Raw genomic sequence first — 25,745 nt, 5'->3', positions numbered from 1 at the left:
TACTGCAGGGCGCCGAGACGCTCCCCTTCATCACTTTGCTATAGTTCGCGATCATGCCGCTCGCGCTCGTGTAATCTACACGCACGCCTCGAATTTGCTTTATCGCACCTTGATTAGACAGTTTTTGATCAATCCATATGTTTCAGGCTAATTGCCTGAGGAATTTGTATCTTACTTATTACTTTTTTTACTAATTTACTTATTATAGCAAAAAAATTATACATATAGACTATTGATGTACATATAAAAAACTATTAAAGTTGTATAATAGAACTTTTCTAGTCAAGTGGTCATCTATCACATATCTACGAAATAACGATATCTGCGAAGAAATATATAGGCAACTTTGATTTCTGACTGAACTATAGAGTCCCTTTAATAAGAGTCGCGACACACGTAGCAGCAACTTTTGATTGGTTCGCATTTATCGGCAAAAGCACGAGAAACAGAAAGAGACAGATATATAAGAGAGAAAGAGAAAGCGATATACAAGTAAAGCCCTTTGCACAATAGGCGATAACGATAGCGATAGCGACAGCGACAAAGTTGCCGACAAAGGTATAGCTTTGTCGGCAACCTTGTCGCTGTCGCTATCGCCTATTGTGCAAGGGGCTTTACTTGTATATCGCTTTCTCTTTCTCTCTTATTTTGCCGAAACTCAAGATGTCGCGACTCTTATTAGAGGGACTCAGGGCCCGGTTCGGGGAGCGCGCTATTAGCGCTATTACATATCATTTCTACCTTTATATTTCTCATCAGGGTGTAAAACGAGGATAGAATAAGCAATTGTGGCGCGCTCCCTCAACGCAGTCATGGCAAGCCTACAAAAGTGGCGGAAATTCAGTTCGAAAAGTAACACGGAAGAGTATTCTATTCATTAATTGTAATATATGCAACTCTTGCAATAACTCTTTTTACAACTTTTTCTAAAATTTTATAATAATTGTATAATTACCGACCATGTAGCAACTATTTGAATTTTTAAAATATAATTTTATATACATACATCCTACCGTTCAAAAATTTAGGCCACGTTCCGTAACGCGCATATGCGCACATTTTCTATAGTAAACGTTACGTATACTATAGATAAATGCGCGTTACGGAATGCAAAGTAAGAAGCATTATTACTTAAGAAAAACAACACAGTGGTGCTAATACTTTCAAAGAAATGTCATATATGAGGGACTATACTCTCTGTTTTAACTATTCAAACCACAGTATTATTTATTTCTAATCATTTTCCAATTGCATTTAAAGAATTTTATCGAGCGAACATGCTCCATAGCGTCTGTGGCGTCACACCGACCTTGCGCCATCGCATGTACAAAAATCGAAAAGATCCTCCGATTGGTGGCCCCTACAAAAATGGCGATGCGCAGTACGGATCGGCGCAAACCGCGAAAAAAGGGTTAAGTGACAGTAGTGACACTACTGGTTACACCGTGGTCCGTGGCCGACGACCGTCCGCGCCCGGCGCCGGCGCCGGCGTGGCCGCTCATCAGGAAACGGCAGATGACGCTTCGCGCGTGCCGCGCGCTCAGCGGATGTACGTCGCGGGTCGAATAAACAACCCGACGCCGTCTCGCGGGGACGTCCACCCGTCGAATGGATCGCGCCGCACGCCCTCCGTCCCGTGATCGCGCCGGCGGTGATAAATGCGCGTGGAATAATTGCCGCGGATCACGACGCCCATAGGTCCCCACATACCCGACGGCGCCGCGCTTGACGCCGCGAGTGCTAACGCCGACGGTGACGCCGTCCGCCATGTTTGTTGTGTAGTTTCGGAGGGATGATGAGCGCACGCGAACGGGGGCCGCGCTCGGGGGATTTTGAATGAGACGCGTGTGTGAGCCGCGGCCGCGTTACGTCCGTTCCGTGCCGGCGTGCGAGCGCGCCGGCCGCCGACGACTCGCCGCGGAGTATGGTAAGCAACCACGGGTCGACCTCCGGCCTCCGGCCGGCCCGCGTCACGGCCCGGCTGTGCCGATTTTCGCGCGGATTTTCAGGTGTCCCACGACCGCCTCCGCTCCGTGCTCCGTAATGCCTCCCCTCGCCCCCGCTCCCCCTCCCAATTCATCCCGCCGCCGCCGCCGTCATCGCGTCGTGCGACGCAACGTCACGTCGCACTTTTGAAAAAAAGTCGCGAAGGGTGACGGCCAGCAACCCCCCTTCGCCCGATTTTGAGAATGCGTCAACCGGCGTGAGACGTCCCCCCGGCGAAACCGCGGCGACGCGACGTGCGGGCGGTGGGCCGTAAATCGATATATGGCTCGCTGCTTGTGTGTGTGTGTGTGTGTGCGTGTATATATGTGTCGCGCGTTTGTACACGGACGTGCGTCTACACGCAGCAGCGTAGGTTTACGTGTGTGTGTGTGTGTGTGCGCGCGCGCGGGTGCATTCACGCACACAGGCACGCCTCCGGAACGCCCCTTTTTATGAAACGATCGAACTTCTTTCCCGCGCGATCTTCACCCGGCGCGAAACGTCACGTAAGATCTCAACAACCCTTGAAACCACCTCGCGGCCCGCGACTCCGCCGTTTTGCTCCGGTTGCTCCCTCCCAGTTACCGCGTAACCGCGGCACTCGCGACAGCTCCGAAATCGCTCCGCGGTCAATAAATAACGATTTCTGACATGTGTACGCATCGCCGTCCCGTCATTTCGAGAGAGCGTCGCGATAAAAATTAATTAACAATTCGAGAAGGTATTTTTACAAGTAATTTTAGTTCCGTAAAAGAGAGGTGATTTTTAGAAGTGAGGTAATTTTAATTGATGTTTAATATTAAACAGAAATTCACTTGATATGCTTTATTTACGTTTATGTTACCTTTCTCTAGCAGAGACTGTGAAAGACATTTTCGTCAAGATTGGTATTGTGCCGTTCCAGGACACTTAACAACCTCGTTGAAATGTGGCTGAGAAGCGAGAGGATTAGCAGGAGATTGCGTGGCCGTTTAAGTTTAAGCGGTGTAACGGCGTCAAAAGCAACCGGTCATCGAGCGCAGGTCGCAACAGCGAGAAAAGTACAACACATTAGTAATAGTCGAGTAATAACGTCAAGTAAATGCAGCCGATTAAGCCAGTGGCGACGCAGATCATCCAGTTTTCTAAAAGAAGTAAGCTAAATGTATTAATTTATGAAAATAACGTTTAAGGCAACATTTCTTTCGCATTGCGTTTCCTCGTTTCCTTATTTCCTTATTGCATTGCATTTTCCTATCAACAAAACGCGTGAGAAATGTTTGCTCGAATGATGAACTGGATTTAGGATCTGTTAAACAAGTTCCAACTTTTTCATAGGCTTGTAAAGAAAATGTTTTACACTTTGCCAAATCCGCGCCTATTAGACGGGAAAGAGGACCTCGCCGAAGAAAATGCATAAAACGTTCGATGGTTACGTCGACTCCCTTGCATCGTACTCCCCCAATTGACGCAGTTATCGTAAGTTGCTCTAATATAAAGACAACATGTTATATTCAAATTATCGTGTGTGCAATGTAACGCGTGCATTTTGCAGACCACTAAAAACGCGTCGCCGTCTAAAGTCGCGGAGGAGTCCAAGGAAAACTGGAACAGTGCATCCACTCTGCCTCTCTGCTCGTCAGTAACGAATACGGATTCGCGTAGTTCGATGATACCGCCGGTACATGACTTGAAATCTTCCACACCCAGTGTATCTTCGCTGACGTGTCTAATGCCTCCGGTATCCTTAGGATCACAGTCAGATCTCACGTGCTTGCTCGATGATGAAGGAAGCAAGAACAACGGTACCCGTGCAAATCACATACGCCTGTAGTAGTCAAACTAATTTCAAATTATACTTCCATGTTTTACCTTTCCTCTCTTTTTTTTTCTCGTAGATACTACACTACCATCATCGTTACACTACTCCTCCTTATACACACATGCCGAAACGTCTGCGGAATACTACAGTCTGATGCACTCAATGTCAATATACAACGTCCGTAACGCGTACAACTCGTCCGACAAATACTTCCCGAACGGAGGAAGATATTCGCTAATCGATAACAATGAAAACCGCAGCGATCTCCCAAAAGATCAATATGCTATTGAAACAGACCCAACAAAATATGAAACAACTGCTGGATATCCCAGTACAAAATACAGTATACCAGCAAGTATGTACAATATAAATCCTCATCATCCATCCGATACGAACGGCAATCTTAGTGACAAATATGATTCCGAGGACGTCGACGGTCGTTATCACGAGGTTGAATACATGGAGGTGGGTAGCGAGGAGATAGTAGAATCTTGCGATGTAGAGAACATGGTTACTCAAGTTCAGGAGGATTGGGAGCCGTTCGATCCTTACGTCTTTATCAAGCACTTGCCGCCCCTCACCCCGGCGATGAGAGCGAGATGCCCGGCCCTACCACTCAAAACACGGAGCAGTCCGGAATTCAGTCTGGTCCTGGACTTGGTATGCTCGATCAACATATATATATAACTCAGATTCTATATCATCTAGAAAATTAATAAAATATAATCTTAAATGTACAGTGCCATCATAATTGGTATAATATATTGTATCCTCCCCGTTATATTACGTTATGCTACTTTACGTTGTGTTATGTCATACTATATTATATTGATTTTCTAGGTGATAGAATTATGGCATTTCTATCCTCGTAAGAGCGCAGTAGCTAATCGCCACGTTTATCTATGGCTCTTTCGCAGGATGAGACATTGGTTCACTGCAGCTTGCAAGAGCTATCTGACGCGGCTTTCCGCTTCCCGGTAGTCTTTCAAGACGTAACGTACACGGTATTCGTTAGAACACGACCGTACTTCCGCGAATTCCTCGAACACGTCTCGTCGCTCTACGAGGTGATCCTGTTCACGGCGAGCAAGCGGGTGTACGCCAACAAGCTGATGAATCTGCTGGATCCAACGCGGAAGCTGATAAAGTATCGCCTGTTCAGGGAACACTGCGTCTGCGTTAACGGAAATTACATAAAAGACTTGTCCATCTTAGGCAGGGATTTATCTAAAACCGTGATTATCGACAACAGTCCACAAGCATTCGGATATCAGGTAACTTGGTAGCTCATCATTTATATGTATATGTATACCTGTGACACGATCAATAATATACTTAAGAAATCATGTGTGCTTTGTGTTACAGTTAGAAAATGGTATACCTATAGAAAGTTGGTTTGCCGATCGTTCGGATAACGAGCTAATGAAGTTATTACCGTTTTTGGAAAATCTGGTAAACTGGGTAAGTTCCTGTCACTCTGTGATACGCTATATATTGACTGTTATAAAGAATACAGTTATTCATTTATTTTTTAATTGTCGCAGGGAGGTGACGTAAGGCCGCGCATTAGAGAACAGTTCCGACTATTCAGCTTTCTACCGCCGGATTAATTTAAATAGCGTACACAAAATTTAAGGTTGCTAAAGTACCATGCAACCGACAAAAAAAAAAGAAAATACAAAATATCTTAATGATACTAAATAGATAAATAATAGTTATTCCGCGATGCGTAGCATAAGCCGCTATATAACATAATACTTTACAATGTTTCACAAATGAATATGCCTGTTGGTATATAGAGATGAAATTAAATACTTCTAGATCTTTGGAATTACTGTTCTGATCCATTGTTCGCAAAAAGAAGTATATATGAACAAAGATGCTGCATACATCACACATGTGCGATTTTGTTGGTGCATTCGTTTAGGCTTGAAGTCTCAAGTTAAAAAAAAAATCAAATGTCGAGAATATCAGTGAGCATAATAATCTTGTGATTTATAGTTTCTATTAATACTTCCAAGTGAATACCAAGTCTCTCCATGACGTGATTATATGACCTCTGTATATAATAGGACTCGTATCTTACGTACAAAATATTTCACAGTTTATTATCGTAACACAATGCTTAAGAGCAATATCTGTGTGATTGGTGATTTATCATTTTTTTCCTGTCTCACCAGTACGTGAAATATATGATCTCAATTTGTTTATCACATTATTATAAGATTTTTTAATTTTTTTTTGAAATTTTAAAATCTTTCTATTATTTTTTGCTCCCTGACATTACATTCTGTCACGCTCTAATTGTAAATTACCGCTTATTATTATTAAACCATTTTTTTAAATCTCTACATCAAGATTGCAATTCTTGAAAGTTCTTGAAAAGATATACGAAGATGTTAAGAATTATCTGTCAATAATTATATAATTATACGTATCATATAATTATATAATTACACGATTAATGTGCTAATGTGCTAATTATAAATCTGTGTATAATTCTTAGTATAAGGAACATAGACCGAATTCAGTATCAAAAGGATCAGAGTTAGCAGCATAATGTAACAGAAGGCATCGCAGAAATCTTGCATCTCGTAGTGTTTATCATAGTTTAAGATTATACTCACATTATGCACAAACACATTATAATAATAAAGCAAATCGATTGTTACTCGTGAAATTATTTGGATCACGTATAGCCAATCACCCTGAAACATTTTCTTTCTACGTCGCGATTATGCCGCGCTTTTTATTTTTCGTGTACAATAAATCAGTTTCGTAATGTTTGTTATAAAAGACTAAACTGAACGAGGGAGCTTTTCAGCAAGCGACATAGGTCGACACAAGCATCGTTCTATCTTCCTTTTTTGATAATGAGTAACAAAGATAAAATGATACTTGTGTGTCGCTTGCTGGAAAGCTCCCGAGAGACATAATATTAATAAAATGATGAGGGATGTAACATAAATAGACAGATTTTTCTTGATTTGCGTTTCAACGGTACGATAACTGAAACGCTGGAGACAAGAAACCTATTGGATATTAACATAGACTCAGAGAAAAATTGTATTCAAATTTTTTACATGCAGTCATTACATATATACACGATGTATAAATCGAAAATTACCTCTCTCGTATCTGCATGCAACAGACAAAAATGGAGAATGGTGTATTGACTAGAAAATTGTTTCTCCCTGATCTACATTACTGTACAACAGCGATGACATACTTTAATCTAACGGCGCGCTTAACAATTATACATTATACTATTAAAACTACATACTTCAATAAAATAATTATAAATATGTAAAAATGATCATATATAAATATCACTGTGAACATTGATATGACAATCGGCAGTACATTGGATGAAAACGAGAGATTTTATATACCTAATCGATAGCTTCCGAAACCGTGCTTCGATATGCCTCGGCACGTTTTTATCGCCCGACATTGGGATATCACGTTTGAATTTATTTAAAACAAAGATCGCCGTGTTCTCTTTTAATTCGATATCCTCTGCACGGTTGGATCATTGGCTTAATTCTTGAACTCCAGCGTTTCATTAGTCTGACTGTCTATAGCTTGAGGAGAAAAAAAGCTGAAAAATGTTATGTGCAGTATTACGCATTTAAAAGAGACTATCTGTAAGTATCATGGAATGATCAACTTTAATATATATATATCTCATGTTTATAACAACAGTCTAAAACATTAAAGTGTACTACATGTCATGCTTCAACGTTACTCGCACTTCAGATATATCCATCCTGCGGCGAGGGAAAATAAAATACGACTGCCTTTATCAACGACGGATCGTCGTTGATTCGGGGAGTCGTTTATTGGATGTTGCAAAGATTTTCCTTTATATGGTCGTCCTTAGTCGCGTCGGTGGCAAAGCACAGGAACTTCAATTTACGATGAACGTAATCGGTGTACCGCAACTCGATGTATCTGAAGTCCGAGTAGAGTTCTATCTAATCCTCCGTACGCTGGAAATACCTAATCTCGATGCGTTTACAGAGATTCACGAGCTTCGGATGGCCCCGCACGATCATAGCCAGCTTGTTGTCGAGCAGCGGTGTCGTGATTATCGTGAATATGTGACCAAAAACCAGAGCGTCCAACTCGTTGGGTTTGCTACGTACGAAAGTCATGCGAAAAGACTCGTGTTAATGTCACCACATTTCGGCGATATGCATATATATTTATAAAATCGTTACATATTTACTTAATAAGCTACACATATTTTGTGAATTTAAAACGACAATGTAAAGGAATGTTCGGAAAGGGGAGGGAGCGATTCGGGCTGCGATCGAAAGCCGTCCCACAAAGTATCCTTGGAGGATGACTCGATTATTTCAAACTCTTCCGCAATCTCGTTTCGTGCTCCGGAACTAAAGTAGCGGTATTCAACTCGGAACATGTGCTCGATAAGCTTGGGAAACTGATAGATCGTGGCGGCAACTTTTTCATTGGAGGGAAAGGAGGGTGACGTGAGGGTGCGAACGTGACCATACACCAGGGCATCGACTTCGGTGGGCCTTATGGAACAGGATTGTAATTTGTTAAATTTGTAAGTGTTACGATTGATTCGAGAGCGATAAAAAATCGGTGAAAATGACTGCAAAAACTACTTACTCTTTTCCAAAGAAAAATTCCTCGTCCGCTAGCCTCTCCGATAACGCTATGCAACACTTCTTCACGTCGTCAAAGACCTCGTCTAAGCTCTTGTTGTACCAGCCGAGTACGCTGAGCCTTTTTATGACCTCTCGTCTCTTCTGCCAGTTCAAATAATGATTAAGCGGCCAAGGGTACACGCTTCCGTGCCTCTGCTTCGTGACCCCATTCAAAATCGCCGGATCCACCCAGCAGATGTACAGTTCCGCATTGACAAATACATTGTTAACGAGAGACTGGTACGCCCTCATGTCCACCTTGCCGTCAGGGTCCAGATGATCGGACAGGCTTGTTCCTTTGCTTCCTATGTGCGCGACTATACCGTCGAACTCGGATATCAATTTCGTGCCGCATTTGATGAAGGGCACGCGACCGGACGGCGACATGAACTCCGCATTCTTCCTCGGCTCTATCTGAAAGTCGAGCTGGCACATCTTGAGGAAGGCCTGCACCGCCAGGCAGTTCGCGTTGTCGGGAAGCAGAATCTGCTCCACCTCGTACGGCTGGTACAAGGTAATCGGTTGCGGCCATGGTTCCTGAGCTGCGGCAAGAGAAATACAAATCGTCAGCGTCGCGCACACAAGCGTGGCTCACACTCGCATCTCTAACGTAACACTTACATAATCGCGATAAGTACTCGCGTACGCGTACGTGAAAAACTAACAAATGAGAAGCTACGACGCGCGAAGGAGAAAACGGGACGAGGTAACGCGGGATGCCCCGAAGGACGAGCGGCTCGTTCTTACGACATTTACGAAATTCGACTGCGAGGCCGCGCGAGGCCACACGGCCACGCGCCGTTTTGTTTACGGTGACGCAAGGTTAAGATCCCCTCGCGCGCGGGGGACTCGCGGGAACGGCACGGCAATTTGGAAAGCGCGGACTTCCAGACGTTGTTACCTTCCAGCTCCACCGCGATCGAATCGCCCAGCAGTACGTGCGGCATGTCTACGACAATCGTGCCCGTACGACGACGACGACGACGACGCTGCGCCTCTGGCCACGCTCTGCCTCAAAATCTGCGGCCGATCGCTCGCGTAAAAGCGCCACGAGCGAGAAGCGAATCGTACGGCTCGTACACGCGCCTTCTCCCTTTACGATTTCACATACGTAACTAACAACGTAACTTACGCAAGATAAACTTGACAGAGGGACTTCGACTGTATACTTCAATTAATCAGCGATTAACTTAATTATCAAATGAAACTCGTAGTATTTTGCTAACGTGGAATTATTGTTCGTTACGGCAAAAATTATGGAAGCTTGACTAACAGCGATAAATTATATAGTTATGAAGCCTGCTGTTCCGCCGGTTGAATTAATGAATTAATCGCTTAAGGATGATTCTGATTAATTTAATTGGCGACGAATTCATCAAGTGATATCTATATATATTAATTTACATGGATAGATCAATTATTAATGTTTCAATATATGGAAAACGAGATTAGATTAGGGACAACGAATTGTACAGTTGGAACGTTTGCAATTCCATATGAAATCGATCGCCAAATTAATTAATCAGAATTTAATCGGGGTCACTTTTATACCGCGCAAATCAAGGCACCGATCGAAATACTTCCTCGCCTCTTCCGTGTCGACTCGAGATTTCTCCTGAATCAATGACAAACAATGGTTACATCTTTGTCTGACAGTTATTTATGAAATTATTACATTTACATCATGTATTATATCTGTCGAAAAGTATAACCTTCGAGAACTTGAGGCCGGACAGGAATGCGTGCAGGACACGCGTGTGCAGCGACGGGTCATTTTTCTTCTCGATATCTTGAAACTCATTCCGCGTGAGATAAGAGTGCATGATTAGACGAGGGAGCTCACCGACTTTTCCTTCCTTGATAAGACCTACAATTTTCCACCGCGGACACCGCGCGGTTTACATTCGGCCCGGATTGGCGTTTGCAGCTGCAATTTACGTTTCTTTCCGCGCCTGGAAGTAAAACGACGAGCAATTAGACGAGATTGGGGCGAGAGAGACGAAGGGGGTTTAGACCAAAAAAAAGGCCAAACCTAATTTTCCAGACAATAATTTCGGACTTTCGTTACCACGCGACTCGGTAACAGCATATCGTATACACCAACGTGGTCAATAGAACGTCAGTCAATTAAAATCTACCAGGATTAATTTCGTCGGCAGCTTTTAACACGAGAGATTTAACGTCGTTTCTCGGCACGAGAGCATTCAATTTAAAAAGATCGCTCGAATTATACGTCAGATTTATACGATAGACAGCCTATAACGGGTTTATACAACACGATGGAAAAATTTCAACATTTCGTTTCAAAATAGAATAAAAAATATTTTACTGTTACTTTAACATTTTTTATATAAAATATATGTATTTCCGTATGCATACATATAATCCATGTGTTTATAATCTATACAATGTGATTCGTATAACGCGCATCCCTCGTGTCACGGAGGTCTACTGTATTTAAATTATATGTATTCAGATAGTATATCAAAGTTTACTGGAGATAAACTTGGGCGTTCAAATTATGTGATGAGAAGCTTATCAGATAAAATTTAACGTTCTTTAGCGTACGTCTCCGTATTGTTTTAGGTCATTTTAGGATATTGGAAATATCTGTATGAGCAAGGGGGGAAAAATTGATTCTCCTCAGTCTAACGACAAGTAATTCGGAGCAACAATCGCGTGTTGCAAATTGCGTACTCGTTTATACCGGCGACGAACTCGTGCGCGATGTCAAGATCGATCAGTCTTCCGGGTGGCCCCGCGCGGAAGGGATGACTGGGGGGCTGGGGAGAGGAGCTCGCTCTGAACGTCGGAGCATATGTTTGTGATTGATCGCGATTAATTGCGGAGTACGATTGGCATGCGAGCCGGTGACGTTTGTCGGCCTCGCCGCCGTCACGCGATCCCATTGGCCCGCGAGACTTCGCCGAAAATCGAATTAAATCCTACATCGAGACGACAGTTGTCGATACTGGAACCCGATTTCACGCTCGATTAAAGAGAATCGTGTGAGAGAGAGAGAGAGAGAGAGAGAGAGAGAGAGAGAGAGAGAGAAAGCTGTTGATTTAATTTTTTTATCGTACAAACATTGGAAAGTTAGAGAAAAAAGTCGAACCAACGCGACGTGGCTTCACGTGATTCCGAGAGAATAACGCACATTCGTATTTTGATGACAGGTTTCTATACCTTCTTTTTGTAGGAGGTTTTTATGATACTTTTACATTAAATATACAAGGGCTCTCGAGATTCCACGAGGTGATCAACAAAAGTTCCACTCGAGACAGAGAATTAAGAATTTACGAAACGGATATGGAAATTGGGATACAGGTTTAAGAATGCAGGCGGGTCAAGATTAATCAGCTTCGTTCTAAAATATTTTCTGTATCAAAAAATATATAAGTAATATATATATATTCATTTAAGCAATATATATAATCAGATACATAATCCAAATGTTAAATTTAAAAGTATACAAAATTCACATAATTTATTTATTAGGCTACCAAAAGATGGACCGTAAAATGGCATTCAATTGATTATTAAATTAAAATCGGGAGAAAAGCGTATTCCTGGGTCGCGGCGAGACTGGAGTCTGGAGTCGCCGTCGGGGTCCTCCTCTTCCTCGTCCTCTTCAGTCCTCTTTACACACATATACGCGTCACACACGCACGTGACACATGTATACTTACGCGCGCGAATGTGCGTGTGCGTGTGCGTGCGACAGAGGAGCATGGAGCATCGGCGTTGCGCGAACGGCGCGCCGTCGGGCGATCGGCGGGCCGCCAGTCTACCTAAGTCCATCGTTCGCGCCGCGCCGTCATCTTCCTGCGCTACGTTCAGACTGTTCGGAGCGTAGGGAGCCGTGCCGTACTTGTTGCTCGCGAGCGCGCGACGCAGTTCGTTGCGGAGCACGGACGGAGACGGGGGGAAGGAGAGGGAGAGAGAGAGAGAGAGTGAGAAGGAGAGTGCGAAGAAGCACGGCAGCCGGTCGCGCGAGGAGAAGAGAAGAGACGAGAAGAGACGAGACGAGACGAGAAGGGAAGAGAAGGGAAGGAAGCGGGAAAGAAAGGGAAGGCCACACGCACCGGCCACGCACGGCTCTCCACGCGACACCTCCGTGTCGCACGCGCGGACCACGCAAGCCGGGTGAGAGAGAGCGAGAGAGAGGAAGAGTGCGAGTGCCTCGGTGGCGATTCACGACGACGGCTGCTGCTGGCGGCTGCTGCTCGCCGTCCGTCGCCGTTCGCGATCGTCACCGACGTACGTCGACAAACGTCAAACGGCGGGGCCGCCGGGCAGCCTCGATCGAGCGACGGCGCGCGTACCGGTCGGCCTGGTCGCCCCGGCGACCCCGCCGCGAGAGCCTGGAAGCCCTGGCCTTCCTAACCTAAATTCTAAATTCTGTCAGTCGACGCCGCGTCGAACGGTGTACGTCGAGGAAGGGAAGGAGGTGGAGAAGGCGAAGGAGGAGGACGGCGACGAGGTGGTATCCCGTGCCACCGCTGATTCCTCGTCCTCTTCTCTCCCTCTCTCTCTTTCTTCTCCCCGTCTCCCACCTCCTGTTTTTTTGACAGCTAAAAATACAGTTTTTGAGACGGAGGCTACGCCGCGACTATTTCGGCGCCGCCGGCCGTGATTCTCGGCCGTGCTTTTCCGCGTTCGCGAAGGTCCCTTCCTTGCGAGGAAATCCTTCGATATGTCCTCCCTTTTTTCCTCTCCTGGCGAAGCAAAAGAAAAAAAAAAAACAGGAGCCGCGCGGCGAGGAGGAACGGCGCCCGGCGCTCCGATCGAGAGATCTCGCGTCGATCCGCGTCTAGCTTCATTGTTTACCGATCGCACGCGTGCCTCGACCGCCTCGTGCGTGTCGCCAACGCGCGAGGATCGCGATGACGCGGCAGCCCCGCGCTTTGTACGCGTGTCCGTCGAATATCGCATATGTGTAGCATCGCTCGACGAGGGAGGGGAAAAAAAAGGGCGCGAGAGCGGACACCGCATGCCAGTCAGCCGGTGTCGAATCGCTCGTAGACATGAATGAACAAGCGCGCATACCGGGAGATCGGGTGTCGGTTCATTTTTCGCCGCGCGTTATCGGCGCAATATCGCCCGCAGTTTGTGAGAACCGAAATCGTTATAGCGACTATATAGAGTAAGGGCCGATATCACCGTCTCCGAGTAACGCGATCCTCCGATTAAACTCACTCTTCGTCTCTTTCTAGGGGGACAGTTAGAAAGAGATGCAGAGTGAGTTTTTAATCGGAGGATCACGTTAATCGGAGACTGTGATATCGGCCCTAAAGTCTTGTATTTCTCGTTCGCACAATGCTGATTGATACTTGGAAATATATCTCCCGCGTTTTCAGGTGGATTCGCGGTCGCAGGGCTTTTCACGCCGCCTCCTAGTCCGAGAAGCCCGAGATAACGCCGGAATGCATCGCACGCGAGGAGTAAACGCTAGTCGCATAGATAAGCCGACGGATCTCTCGCGTTTTCAGGTGGACTCGGTCGCAGGACTTTTCACGCCGCCTCCTAATCGAGAAGCCCAAGATAACGTCGGAAATGCACGCGAGGAGTAAACGTAGTCGCATAGATAAACCGACGAATCTATCTCGCATTTCTCATATGGATTCGAGCGCGGAGCTTCTCGAGCCGCTTCTCTTAATCGGGACTCCCGAGATAACGTTGGCGTATACACGGAGGAGGAAACAATTGCCGTAAATAAATCAACTCATTTGTCACGTTGGAACGAGAGCAGCGGCTCGGAGAGACCGAATGGAATTCTCTTCGCGCGTAGGACGAAGCGTAATTGACTAGCCAGGCCGTGCCGTTTTCGGATGTGTCCCGACGGAACAATCCACGTCGTCGGTCGGTCCTTTTACAGATACACGTAGTGCGAGAAACGCCACGTCCGGACGTACGTGGCGCGCGCGCGATTACGTGCGCGCGTATAGCGCGTATCAGCTTTATTTTAATCTCTTTCGCGCTCTTGAATGCCGAACGGCTCGTCATCTCATGGGGAAGTTAATCGTTATTTTATATTTAGCCGCGTTCAGCTGCATAGTTTTATTGTGATGCGCGCACGAGAGCACGCTTTTAATATAGATTAGAGTTATGTATATGTATATATATACACGTAACAGAGGAGTGAGTCAGGCGGCACACATTGCATAAGATGTCGCGAGGCTGGCTGGATGGGCCTATGTCCAGACTTAGCTGCAGATTACTTGTATCAATAAATGGTCAGATATCTGTTCAACAAGTAGCGCGCTCGTTCACTTGCCGATCACACGGTGATTTCAAAGGAACAGTAACACTTGGAAAAAAAAGTTTTTTCAAGTGTTTTTTACAAGCCATTCTTGTACATGTTCCTTGCATTTTTCTTCTTACCGCGGCCTTGTAATAATTTATTTTTATCGCACCGATTATTATTAATGCGAATCACCCAGACGTATCGAAAGCGAAGGTCAAGCTAAATTTTCTAAATAATTTGTTTTGAGTGCTGTCTTATAAATGTTGTCGTTTATAAAGACATGCTTTGTTACACTTTAACGTTTGCGAGACGCTGTCACACGAGAGCATCTAGTCCGCGATGAAGCTATCGCGGCTCTTGAATAGGATCATCATGTGAGTAGACAAGTCGTGCGGCGCAAAATAGCTTGGAGCCTCTGTTAATCGTGATAATTAATCATGCTTACTTTCACAATAATTTACCGGTAATTGCGGAAAAAAAATAAACGATGTCACTTGTGATAAGAGTGCCAGGAGATACTCTACGAGGCATTAGAAATACTAGAATGCTGTTATCACTATTATTATTTGAGCTTGAGTCGCACTATCTATCTGGTTATACTCGACATTATCATGGAACTTGTACAGATAATTGCTTCCTGCGCTATTACGCTGTACGATTAACAAATATATAAAATTTAGTTTCCCAGCAAGTTCATGCAGTTGATACGCGCGCGTTCGAACCTTCAGTACCTATATAGATCGGTAAACAAAATGTTCGTGGTGTACATTCTGATGAGCGTATGTCTCTCTGCTTTCAGGAAGCTCACCATGTCGCATCATATCGTTACCGTATGCGTGGTGTGCGTCCTGTGCGCCGCACACGTACCCTGCTCGGCGCATACGAATTTGTCGGCGGTGACATCGGACGATTCGACAAGCGCGAAAAATCACACGGGTCCAGACACGCAGGGACAACCGTTTTGGTCGCCGATAATAAGATCCAAGGATACAGATCCATATCCGAAGAACCAACAGAGATACAGCCCGCATGACTTCACTAGCAATAAGCACGACGCTGCAAGATCTCGTATGCGACACATTGATAGTAATAACAATAATATCTCGGCAACTGCTGATGCGACATCGACTGATATTTATCATAAGAAGGGGATGACGGAAAGCTTCAAGGGCGGCGGGAGCCCGCAGGATACGCAGCCGTCAATTAGCGACGCGGATGTGTCTGTAAATTCGAGGGATGCGGAGCTTTTGGAGCGTCTTGCTCAAACGGAATTGGCGGCAGATGTTAAGCGGAAGTCTGCACAATCTAGCAAAGATTCACGTACTGTTAGTAAATCTAGATTAAAAAGAGATGTGAACGAGAGATACTTCATGCAGAAGCTATTTTCGGCCTACGGTGATGGAACGAGTATAACTATGGAGGGTTTCGAGAAACTTGTTCGAAAATTGGGTCTACTAAGATTATTGACTGATGTATCAAATGTGGAAGGCACTGATAGAAGTATGTACAAAAATAAATACGTGTAACAATCGCCAGGACGTTAAAGGATTGGTGAAGTTATTGAGAAAGCCCAATTTTTTATATGTTACAGATAGTAAGAATTTTCCAAGTGAAGGCCCACATGATACAGATAGTAAGAGTAACAAGGAAAGGGTAAGATAAATACGATATACGCATTGTTTATCAAAATAGTGCAATTCTCGAGTGTAGACTTTTGCCTTGAAATAATTGTAGTCTATAAACGCGTTGGTATACTTTTATTTCAGTGCTTAAACAGCCTAGAGTTACTGAGCACTGTCGCCCAAGATACGCATTACGCTACCAGCGGTAACGCGACGACATTGCCCAGTTGGCTTTTCGAACGTGTGTGTCCAGTTCTTGTGTACCAATTGGTGGCCGAGTCCAGTTCGGAGAGGAACGGCTGTATACGAGTGCCCGAGAATTACAAGCCCGTCGTGCCAGTCGATAAGTTTTATACCTCGGAGGATTCGGCACGCAATATTGTGAAAGGTATTACACGAATGTAAACAGAGAACGCATTGATCAATCTCTTGTTTTAAAAATACGTCAGGCCACGTTGAAGAGAGATAATAAAAAAAATTGTCACTTTTACTTATTCCAGTCTGGGTATATTCAACAATTAGTATTTTCGTAATTAGTCTTAGCGGTTTGCTCGGCGTAGCAGTAATTCCGATCATGGGAAAGAATTATTACCATCACGTGCTACAGTTTCTAGTTGCGCTGGCCGTAGGTACTTTAACCGGTGATGCCTTTATCCATCTATTACCACACGCAAGTGTTTTTTTTTATTTTACCAAGATATACTATATGCATCCATAGCAGAATAATATTTTAATATCACAATAATCTCTCTCGCGTCTTTAGGCGATGATGCCGCCTCATCATCATGAACACGACGAACATCAGGGACACGATCATCACGACGACAGTAGCGCGTTATCAATTGATCATGTGAATTTACATAGCATGAACATGTGGAAAGGATTAGTCGCTATGATGGGCTTCGTGTCGTTCTTCTTCACTGAGAAGGCGTTAAATGTGATATCCGAATGGCGGAAGCACTGGCAGCATAGGAAGAAGGTAATTAAAAGAGGAACGCTTTGTTGTGAACGCGTTATTCCATACTGTTATATAAACTGATGAAATAAAAATGGTTAGTTGCCTACGCGCGTGAGAGTGATGAGGGAGAGCGATGGGCCAAACAGCAATGTTGTCGGTGAAAAGCTGTGTAAACATAAATACTCTTCGTACCCGTATTGTTACGGCGAGATCGCCAGCGAAACTCAAGGTAACAGCCTTTTTTTGAATCAAATGAAATAGGTGTTACATGTATCAGAGTTACCATTGTGTTTTGATCAAAAGAGAACAGCTTATCACGTCATTGTATTCATCCTGACGGCGTATTGAAGAGTAAAAATAATGAATGTCGAAATATATGTAGATAATCATCACAGTCGTCGACTGAACCATCACGAGAGACCACCTATCATCGATGAGGAGAAACCATTGACATCCAATTGTAATTCCGTCACGAAAATCGTAACCAACGACATGGAGAAAAAACCGAAGGATGATTGGAGAATGGACGACCCGATCGTAAACGCTAAGAAAAGTACCGATGGCGCCGACGTATCGTTAAACGAATCTGAGAGCTATACCGTCATCCTGCGCGAACACGAGACCAAACATCACGGCCATAGTCATTCCCATGGTGCGTTTTAAATAAGACATTACTATAATCTTACGCAATGTGCAATGTATAATAGCATGAACGTTTCGATTCCAGGTCACGTACACTCGGCCCCTGAATCAATGTCCAACGTAGCTTGGATGGTTGTAATGGGGGATGGTCTGCACAATTTTACGGACGGTATGGCTATCGGGGCAGCTTTTTCGGCAAATATCGCAGGTGGATTCTCCACGGCTATCGCTGTCCTCTGTCACGAGTTACCTCACGAACTCGGTATTGTTTCTCGATCAATGGTATATCTATAAACATCTGTGTATGCATAGTTAGTAATGCAATAATATAAATGTTCTTGTACAGGTGACTTTGCGGTGCTGTTAAAAGCGGGCATGAGTACCAAGCAGGCTGTTTTTTACAATTTATTATCTTCAGTCCTCTGTGTGTTGGGTATGATAGGCGGAATATTGTTAGGAAGTGCTCCCGACGCTACTAGCTGGATATTCGCAGTTGCCGCTGGAATATTTATATATATAGCATTAGTAGACATGGTGGGTATATCTATGAGAGATCTATAGTAACTAAGAAAATCAATGAAACGCTAATTATCTCTTTCTTCTTAGGTACCAGAATTGACATCGAGTCATTCCGCAGAAAGTGGTTCACGATTACAGTGCATTTGGCAAACTTTAGGTTTATCAACAGGCCTCGGGATTATGTTACTTATCGCCGCCTACGAGCACGATCTTAAACATATTTTCGATAACTAGATTTATAAAAAAAACTACTCTTGTATTGATGTTACAAACGAAACCGCTTCCTATTACGTTCAAATTGTCGTATCTCTTTTTTTTTTATTTAATCTCAATCCTTAGCAGTTCTTTTAGCACTTAACATTGCAGTGAAAGCAAGTTGCGCGCTCTCTCTCTCTCTCTCTCTCTCTCTCTCTCTCTCTCCCCCTTTCTCTGAAGCAATTATTTTGTACATTTGGAAAAAGGAAGAACGTAATGGGAATGCAAGTTAGATCGCAATTTAGATAAAGCGACAATATCCAAAGGATAGGATTGCCGGTAAAAGTACTTTAGAGGAACGAAAGCGTTGAATTCCGAAGGAATAGGATTTCTATTAGACAGAGTACCAATAATCGAATTGCAAACTGTGTTAATTATTTTCGAACCAATTATACTAAAGATATTTCCATGCTTTTTCTAATAGCGAATTCGGGCGCTGGCACTGGTGCACACTGAGTGCGCACTAAGGCTTGTTTATAATCTATTTTATATTTCAAGTCGCTTAAATACACATTTAAAAACTTGTTAGCCAATAAAATAATCTGTAATATCTATATGGATGCTGTACAAATCATTTTATAGACTAAGAAGTATTTAAGATGACCTGTAAATATAACAATTGATCAAGAACAAGCCTTAGTGCGCATTCAGTGTGCACTAGTGCAAGCGCCCGAATTCACTATAAGATTAGTTTAGAAATACTCGTATCGAATGAGCAAATTAATTTTTTCGTCATAGTTAATGAATGAGGATTGAATTGTCTAGTAGCTATGTAAATAATCGTTAAGAGACTGAACGATCTTGAAACAAATAGCAAATTTTCTTCTTTCACGAAGTTAATAATCGCATGTCAACGATATTACCATTAATTCACATTCATTACTGTTAAATGTACGATATTAACAGAGTGTCGTGTACAGTATTGTTTTATGAAAGAAAGATTAATTTTGTACTAAGCTCTACACACTACACAGATTGATATGATAAATATGACCATGGTGGTTAATCCGATATTTCCGATTATAAACTGGCTGGAAATGGTACAAGAGTATATCTAAGTATTGTTAGTTTGCAGCAAATTTGTGATAATTTTGCATAACAGTTACTTACGAATCAATGTATATTTTATTATAGATATACAATTATATTATCACGAGATTCTTAATATTGTCGTAATGTTCTCACGATTTAAATAGATCTATCACGGTAAGAATGTGAGTTATTTTTTTTTTAAGTTTTGTTATATTTTTTTAATAAGAAAAAGGTGTGCTCAAAAAAGATTTGTCTAATGAACCAACACGGCTTAGAAGTATCATACATACATGACAATATTTGAAACTTGTATTTATGTTTATAATACACGAGTGTTTATTTTCGCCAAATATTAATAATAACGATAATATTAATAATTAATTATAATGATAACGATAATGATAGTAATAATTTTAGGATTTTATATACACTGTATTGAAATACTAAGAACTTTAATTTTTCTCACGTCGCCACTTTTATTTCATGATGATCGTTATGATGATGTGTGCATATTGGAATGCATTTAAATGTAGCGAAAAATTGTAGCTATGTAAGAAATTGTATGTTGGTAAGATACATTGACTTTTCAAAAATTATTGCTATTCTGTCGAAAATTTAATTCCATTCATACGTCAATGTGTATAAGTTCCTCTTTTACGAATGTTTGTAATTAATATTAATGTCATAGGTATATTTTTATTGCTACACACAGTACACACTGAAATTTTCCTTTTCGCTTTCACTAAATTTCAGATACACTTATTTCATTTTAAGACAATAATTTAGTTATAAAAAACAGACTTTATATAACCAATAACGCATGCGTGCAATTTTGGTTATTTTTATAGAAAATGTAAAAATGTAAAGAGCGTTATGTTTTCGTAAAATCAATTTTTGTTCATGCACAACTGATATTTGAATCACGCTATTTAAGATGTGGATGAAATAAGTTGCATTTTTTTATTTAAAAAATCTGGATGATATTGATTTTTTAAATTGGTATTCAGATATAATTTTACTGGGTACATAAATAATATCATAATATCCGAGATAATATCTCAAATATTAGGATATTCAAATATTCATAGCACTAGAAAGGGCGTTTCGCGTGATAAAAATGATTAAAACAACCCACCAATAGAAAATCTAAAATTCGTAGCTTTTTAATTTAAATAAATATTCATAATAAAATTGTAGAAACAGTCTTGTTTCCTGTAATATATTCCCTGAATTAAAGACCTATCTCCAGCGTTATGCAAGGGGAGCATGTGGAACTTCAAGACTCAATACTTATTATTGGTTCAAAGAAAATAATACTTAATTAGTAATTAGATAACAAGATTTTGCGACTTAATATAATTGTAGGTGGTCTATTTCTGCAATTATATACAAATATATTAACAATTCAGTTTAAATAGTATTACATATGAAGATAAGTTCGCTGTACGTGTGCATTTATGTAATCGTATTATACACACGCACATACCAGCAGCCAAACTAGATAATTGCGATTCTGATTCCGGAATATCGTAGAGCATACCGTGACACTTAACCGCGACGACAATATAACAGCAAAGATACTCCATTTTGGAAATCATATAAAGATATTCGGTCATACATTAGCGAAATCATCCCGATCACTCATCTGCGCAGACAAACTGAATGCCGTGTCCGTGCTGGTCTCACTGTTCAAACTTTCATTCGCAAATGAAGGTTTTAAATTAGCGGAATCGTTCATTTCCCTCATCAGCCCCGCCATATCGTCGTCGGGATCAATTTCTTGCACCTCACCCACCACGTCTATCTCCATCGATTGACTGTCGGTCAACGATGTTTCTTGCTTTGCGGGTTTCTCCTCTTCGAACTGCATAGATAAATATAAGTTACGGAACATTCATAATCGGTTGCAACTAATTATCGGAGAGCACTACCGTACCTTCATAGGTTCTAGTTTGCACGGCAACGGCAAGTTCATGTGAAATACACAGTTAGAGTCGAAAATCACCGGCACAGGTTCGTGACATTCGATGTCCGCTCGCACCGCTCCGCACGCTTTGAATAAAACTTGATGTTGGTCCTGTGAACAGTCAATCGACAGAATAAGAACTCGCAGATCCGTGATATTATTTACATCTCTTTTTTATAAAAAAGTAATATAAACATACCTTCAAGATATGTTTACGACAATGCTTAGCCGACGGAAGCGTTCTTTCACCACATTTCACGCCACCTTCGGTGAACACGCATTTGGATACATTGGGTGGTTTTTGAAGAGGCTCGGTTACCTGAAGCATAATTTCTTTTTTGTAATGTAATTGATATATATTATTCGAACGTTAATGATATAAATGGTATTCATGATATTACCTGTGCGCGACGTTCCAGTGACTTTCTGTAAAGTATCGCTTCGACACCACTCCGTCTGTGATAGCGATTCAAAGCCTTCAGTTTCTCGTAAAGCTTTTTCTCTTTCGCAGTTTCCTTTTTCTGACTATGTATGCTACCTACAGATTGCGTGTAATTTATTTATCAGAAAAAATCCAAGATTATTATAAGTATACTTACATAATGTTTCCTTTTCTTTCTTTAGAGCGAGCAAATATTTTCGTCTTTTCTCCTTTAGCACATACTGAAGTCTTCTAAATTGATCAATGTAAAGAGACTGCAGTCTAATCAATTTTTCTCGGGCGATATAAATTACCTCTTCTGCGGTAAAGATGCCGGCATGCCTTAAAAAATTAATACTAATAATTCGGGGAGTATGTAGTATCTTATCTTTGCGCAAAGCAACTACAAGAGAATAAAGGTCTAGACAACATTTAGCGCAAATTTGCAGTCAAAATAATAAAACCAAAATTGCAAATGCAAAACATTCTGTTTAATATAAGGTGTATATCCTTAAAGGTTTATATGATTTTTGAGAGTTAAAAGAGAAAAATATCGTTAACATTATTGCATTAGTCACAAACTTTTAATTAAAAATCACAGTAATCGTTAAAATTTGCAGCCTATACTAATAAATTCCAATGTTAGATGCAAGTAAAAAAAATGAATAACAATATTTTCCTTAAGTAAAGGGTTGCACAAGCTAAAGCATGCTAGCGGATATTCTATATAGCATAATTCTCTAAATAATTAACACACATACACAATGGAGTTATGGAGCACACTTACTTCAGGGGATCCTCTTGTGGACTATGTGAACTCTCATTATCGCTATCGTCGAGATAAACTCCCCTCAGGGTGTCAGTGACAACTGTAGGTTCAACGTCACTCTCCGAAGAACTGGCGTAATCTAAGATGTCACTTCCACATGCATTTACTCTGTAAGCATCAACTTCCGCTGAAAACAATAACTTGGATGTTCCTATTTGCAGTAACTTTTGTCGACATGCAAAATTACATATAGACGGATAAAAATGTAGATTCTAAATTCTATATTAAGCTTACATCGAATATTTACATAGTAGAAGTACTCTGCTCAGAACAAAAGAAAATGCAATCTCTAGTGGAATAATATTTATAGAAATACAGAAAACGTGAAATTGAGCACCATGTTACATTAGAATTTGATAATACTCACTGAAAGGATCTAAAGCTTTCACTTTTCCTCTTTCCTCTTCTGTATCTTCAGCACTAGAATCGGTGGGCTTGACATAATGACTTAAATTAAGCAGCAGCATTTCAGGCGTTTCTGGCAGAGAACGCCTCGACGTGGATTTGATCCGAGCAATTTGCGCTTTCCTAGAATGTTCACTGCAGTACCTGCAAAAGATAAATGCATTAATTTTTTTGAAAAAAAGAGTTTTGGAAATCTTGTTGGATACCACAAGAAGATATACTTACGAGACATCTCTTCTGTCTAATTTTGGGGCTGGATTCTGACACTTTCTTCCATTACTATTGTATATAAAAGCACACGGTTTATAAGGTGCGGTAGAATCCTCGAGGATGTGCTTAGAGCAATACAAATATCCCTCCAGACAGGATTGCGTGCATTCATAGGACGCGTAGTGGCAACTTTGGGCCTGCTTGGGACGTTTTGTAATTGTCGTTGCAGTGGACGTAGGCATCGTAGGCTTTGGTATCCGAAACATGCCTTGCTTCTAATAAAATATAAACACATGGTGTCAATGAAGAATGAAATCTGATTTAAGAAAGTAGGTATGAAAGTATCTTTTCATATTTCAAATTTGCTTTCATGCAGGATGTCTTAAAATAGATGGTTAAACTGAATTGTACTTTTAATAATTTATATCCTTTGTAATACTAGTTCATTTATTATATTAAAGAAGGTCGCTCTTCCCTCCTACCTTGTCATAAATAATCCAAGACAATAGAGCAAAAAATAACTTACTGCATAGGACAATAATCTTTGGACGACGACGATTTTCGTCCTGATAATGAGAGATGTTCGCTTCGACCGTTTATATCTAAGCAACTCTACTTGCAGACCTTGCAGTATCGGAAAAACACAGAATACGGAATGGTTAAAACGAGGAATAATCGTCAATAGATTGGTCACCTAACCACATTGATTTAAAAGCCCTATATATATGTAAAGTTAAAGAGAAGTGCACCGATATAACCTAGTGCGGTCAAAATGGCCAAGATTGATCGCGTTCAGCAGCCAAGCCGCTCAGTAGCAGTCGAACGTGATTGGCTCTTACTTTTAGAACCAACCAATCAATGCAGAGTGTTGATAAGACGAACTCAACAGTTGTGCAACTCAACAGTTGTGTCTGCTAAACGCGCCCATATTGGCTGTTTTACAGAATGGCCGAAATTTGATTGGCTGATTCAGTACTACTCTATCGCCATTATGCGAAATTATTTTATCTTATATTTACATCGTGCTATAGATTTTCAGTACTGGGACCGTATTCTCGAGCCTGTCCTAATGATTTTCGTATGCGACTTTCTATTTGAAAAGCATTGAATTTCGCATGCGAGTTTCATGAAAACGATTCAAGAATAGGGCCCCTGGGGCTTGATTATTGAATTCATTCGCAAGAGAAACCGTATGCGAAAATTCTGCTCTTACAGAAACGTTGCAAGTTGATTTGTTAAAAACTATGCCGTCACAAGTAATGTAATAATGGAGGATTCACATTGCGTCCGATCACGTCCGATGTTCGACGTACGACGATCCGACATCCAATAACAGAATTTATTATTAGATACAAAAATTTCTTATTGGATGTCGGATCGTCGTACGTCGAACATCGGACGCAGTGTGAATCCTCCATAAAATGGGATGTTTTGATTGGTTAACGACAGACGACGCGACGCGCGACGCGTATAGTGGAAACGCAGCTTTATGTATCCCACGGCAAGCATTTCCGCATCTCACGTATGTACAGGAGTTTCATTAATCTCGGCAAGGACTTAGCAAGGGCTAAAGTGGAGTAGTGAAAATATATCGATATCAACCAATATTTTTACGAAAAATTAGATAATCATCTTCTAGAATTCTAGAGGTAAGAGAAGTGAAGTTTTTTTATTGTTTAGTTCGTCGTGTATTTTAAACGTAACATTTAGGAAAATAAATAGAGAAAAATGCATTCATGCAGTGGTCGCACGTGTGCAATGATTTTTTTTGTTAGATTATATTATATACATTTTTTTAAATTTTACAAGAAGACAATTAACTTAATCCCTTGAATTTTGTTAAATTTTTAATATGTTACACTTTTATTATACATATTGTTTAAATTTAACTTTTACTTTTGCACGTGAGAATATACAAACTAAAATCTTTTTGCACGTGAGAATATACAAACTAAAATCCAATTGTGTTGTCGGACCACGTGTTCTTTGTAATATATTATTTTAATTAAATTCTTTTACTTTTAAGTGCAAAAATATAATGAAAACTATAATGCAAACGTATTTGTAAGCTGTTACTGTAGACAAGGGGGGGAGCGAACAAGCAAACTCGACAATTTCGGTTAAACTTGGAAATATTCGGGATGCTCAACAGCACGTGGCCGTGATTTTTACT

The 25,745-nt window shown here is 41.7% G+C and overlaps 4 protein-coding genes across 13 annotated transcripts; 2 read left to right on the top strand and 2 right to left on the bottom strand.

Moving 5' to 3' along the window:
- Positions 1-1,563: 1,563 nt before the first annotated feature.
- On the top strand, positions 1,564-6,458 carry LOC139815389 (uncharacterized). Of its 4 annotated transcripts, none has more exons than XM_071782310.1 (8): positions 1,564-1,927; positions 2,891-3,119; positions 3,304-3,444; positions 3,521-3,770; positions 3,864-4,447; positions 4,705-5,061; positions 5,153-5,248; positions 5,332-6,458. In XM_071782310.1, the coding sequence occupies exons 2-8, from the start codon at positions 2,913-2,915 to the stop codon at positions 5,395-5,397; spliced, it is 1,701 nt and encodes a 566-aa protein (XP_071638411.1). In that variant the 5' UTR covers positions 1,564-1,927; positions 2,891-2,912; the 3' UTR covers positions 5,398-6,458. The 4 variants fall into 4 exon arrangements, with proteins under 4 accessions (XP_071638411.1, XP_071638412.1, XP_071638414.1 ...); XM_071782311.1 differs by having other exon boundaries at positions 2,841-3,119; XM_071782313.1 differs by lacking the exon at positions 1,564-1,927 and adding an exon at positions 1,947-2,707.
- Positions 6,459-6,829: 371 nt separating this feature from the next.
- On the bottom strand, positions 6,830-9,606 carry LOC139815391 (metaxin-2). Of its 2 annotated transcripts, none has more exons than XM_071782316.1 (4): positions 9,368-9,606; positions 8,429-9,008; positions 7,790-7,927; positions 6,830-7,388 (listed from the first exon to the last, which is right to left on the bottom strand). In XM_071782316.1, exons 1-4 carry the CDS (start codon positions 9,411-9,413, stop codon positions 7,328-7,330), a joined length of 825 nt encoding a protein of 274 aa, XP_071638417.1. In that variant the 5' UTR covers positions 9,414-9,606; the 3' UTR covers positions 6,830-7,327. The 2 variants fall into 2 exon arrangements, with proteins under 2 accessions (XP_071638417.1, XP_071638418.1); XM_071782317.1 differs by lacking the exon at positions 9,368-9,606 and adding an exon at positions 9,088-9,316.
- A 2,871-nt stretch (positions 9,607-12,477) lies between these two features.
- LOC139815388 (zinc transporter foi) lies at positions 12,478-20,337 on the top strand. 5 transcript variants are annotated; one of them, XM_071782307.1, is made up of 11 exons: positions 12,478-12,612; positions 15,513-16,213; positions 16,305-16,366; positions 16,480-16,723; positions 16,836-17,005; positions 17,099-17,314; positions 17,393-17,522; positions 17,676-17,945; positions 18,021-18,197; positions 18,282-18,469; positions 18,542-20,337. In XM_071782307.1, exons 2-11 carry the CDS (start codon positions 15,523-15,525, stop codon positions 18,686-18,688), a joined length of 2,295 nt encoding a protein of 764 aa, XP_071638408.1. In that variant the 5' UTR covers positions 12,478-12,612; positions 15,513-15,522; the 3' UTR covers positions 18,689-20,337. The 5 variants fall into 5 exon arrangements, with proteins under 5 accessions (XP_071638408.1, XP_071638405.1, XP_071638406.1 ...); XM_071782304.1 differs by lacking the exon at positions 12,478-12,612 and adding an exon at positions 13,271-13,612; XM_071782305.1 differs by lacking the exon at positions 12,478-12,612 and adding an exon at positions 14,068-14,177.
- A 758-nt stretch (positions 20,338-21,095) lies between these two features.
- Dgt1 (dim gamma-tubulin 1) lies at positions 21,096-24,260 on the bottom strand. 2 transcript variants are annotated; one of them, XM_071782314.1, is made up of 9 exons: positions 24,099-24,260; positions 23,588-23,847; positions 23,325-23,506; positions 22,916-23,084; positions 22,307-22,485; positions 22,109-22,245; positions 21,907-22,026; positions 21,678-21,818; positions 21,096-21,605 (listed from the first exon to the last, which is right to left on the bottom strand). In XM_071782314.1, the coding sequence occupies exons 2-9, from the start codon at positions 23,836-23,838 to the stop codon at positions 21,354-21,356; spliced, it is 1,431 nt and encodes a 476-aa protein (XP_071638415.1). In that variant the 5' UTR covers positions 23,839-23,847; positions 24,099-24,260; the 3' UTR covers positions 21,096-21,353. The 2 variants fall into 2 exon arrangements, with proteins under 2 accessions (XP_071638415.1, XP_071638416.1); XM_071782315.1 differs by having other exon boundaries at positions 22,307-22,470.
- Positions 24,261-25,745: the final 1,485 nt, after the last annotated feature.

Source organism: Temnothorax longispinosus, chromosome 6 (genome assembly GCF_030848805.1).
Source record: "Temnothorax longispinosus isolate EJ_2023e chromosome 6, Tlon_JGU_v1, whole genome shotgun sequence".
NCBI classification, from domain to species: Eukaryota; Metazoa; Arthropoda; class Insecta; order Hymenoptera; family Formicidae; genus Temnothorax; species Temnothorax longispinosus.
This window is presented reverse-complemented; position numbering and strand designations above follow the sequence as displayed.

What these genes read in the sequence shown, in the direction of transcription:
- LOC139815389 (XM_071782310.1), top strand. Translation starts at nt 2,913, where the DNA reads ATGTGGCTGAGAAGCGAGAGGATTAGCAGGAGATTGCGTGGCCGTTTA. An exon ending in CATCCAGTTTTCTAAAAGAA is followed by an intron (nt 3,120 to 3,303) that starts GTAAGCTAAATG and finishes ACTTTTTCATAG; the next exon opens with GCTTGTAAAGAAAATGTTTT. An exon ending in TGAAGGAAGCAAGAACAACG is followed by an intron (nt 3,771 to 3,863) that starts GTACCCGTGCAA and finishes TTTTTCTCGTAG; the next exon opens with ATACTACACTACCATCATCG.
- LOC139815391 (XM_071782316.1), bottom strand. Translation starts at nt 9,413, where the DNA reads ATGCCGCACGTACTGCTGGGCGATTCGATCGCGGTGGAGCTGGAAG. An exon ending in GATCGCGGTGGAGCTGGAAG is followed by an intron (nt 9,009 to 9,367) that starts GTAACAACGTCT and finishes CTCTTGCCGCAG; the next exon opens with CTCAGGAACCATGGCCGCAA. An exon ending in TGTAAACGCATCGAGATTAG is followed by an intron (nt 7,389 to 7,789) that starts GTATTTCCAGCG and finishes AACATTTTTCAG; the next exon opens with CTTTTTTTCTCCTCAAGCTA.
- LOC139815388 (XM_071782304.1), top strand. Translation starts at nt 13,494, where the DNA reads ATGAATGAACAAGCGCGCATACCGGGAGATCGGGTGTCGGTTCATTTT. An exon ending in GTAAGAGTAACAAGGAAAGG is followed by an intron (nt 16,367 to 16,479) that starts GTAAGATAAATA and finishes CTTTTATTTCAG; the next exon opens with TGCTTAAACAGCCTAGAGTT. An exon ending in GATCGCCAGCGAAACTCAAG is followed by an intron (nt 17,523 to 17,675) that starts GTAACAGCCTTT and finishes AAATATATGTAG; the next exon opens with ATAATCATCACAGTCGTCGA.
- Dgt1 (XM_071782314.1), bottom strand. Translation starts at nt 23,838, where the DNA reads ATGTTTCGGATACCAAAGCCTACGATGCCTACGTCCACTGCAACGACA. An exon ending in GAAAGAAAAGGAAACATTAT is followed by an intron (nt 22,246 to 22,306) that starts GTAAGTATACTT and finishes CGCAATCTGTAG; the next exon opens with GTAGCATACATAGTCAGAAA. An exon ending in GCAAACTAGAACCTATGAAG is followed by an intron (nt 21,606 to 21,677) that starts GTACGGTAGTGC and finishes TTATCTATGCAG; the next exon opens with TTCGAAGAGGAGAAACCCGC.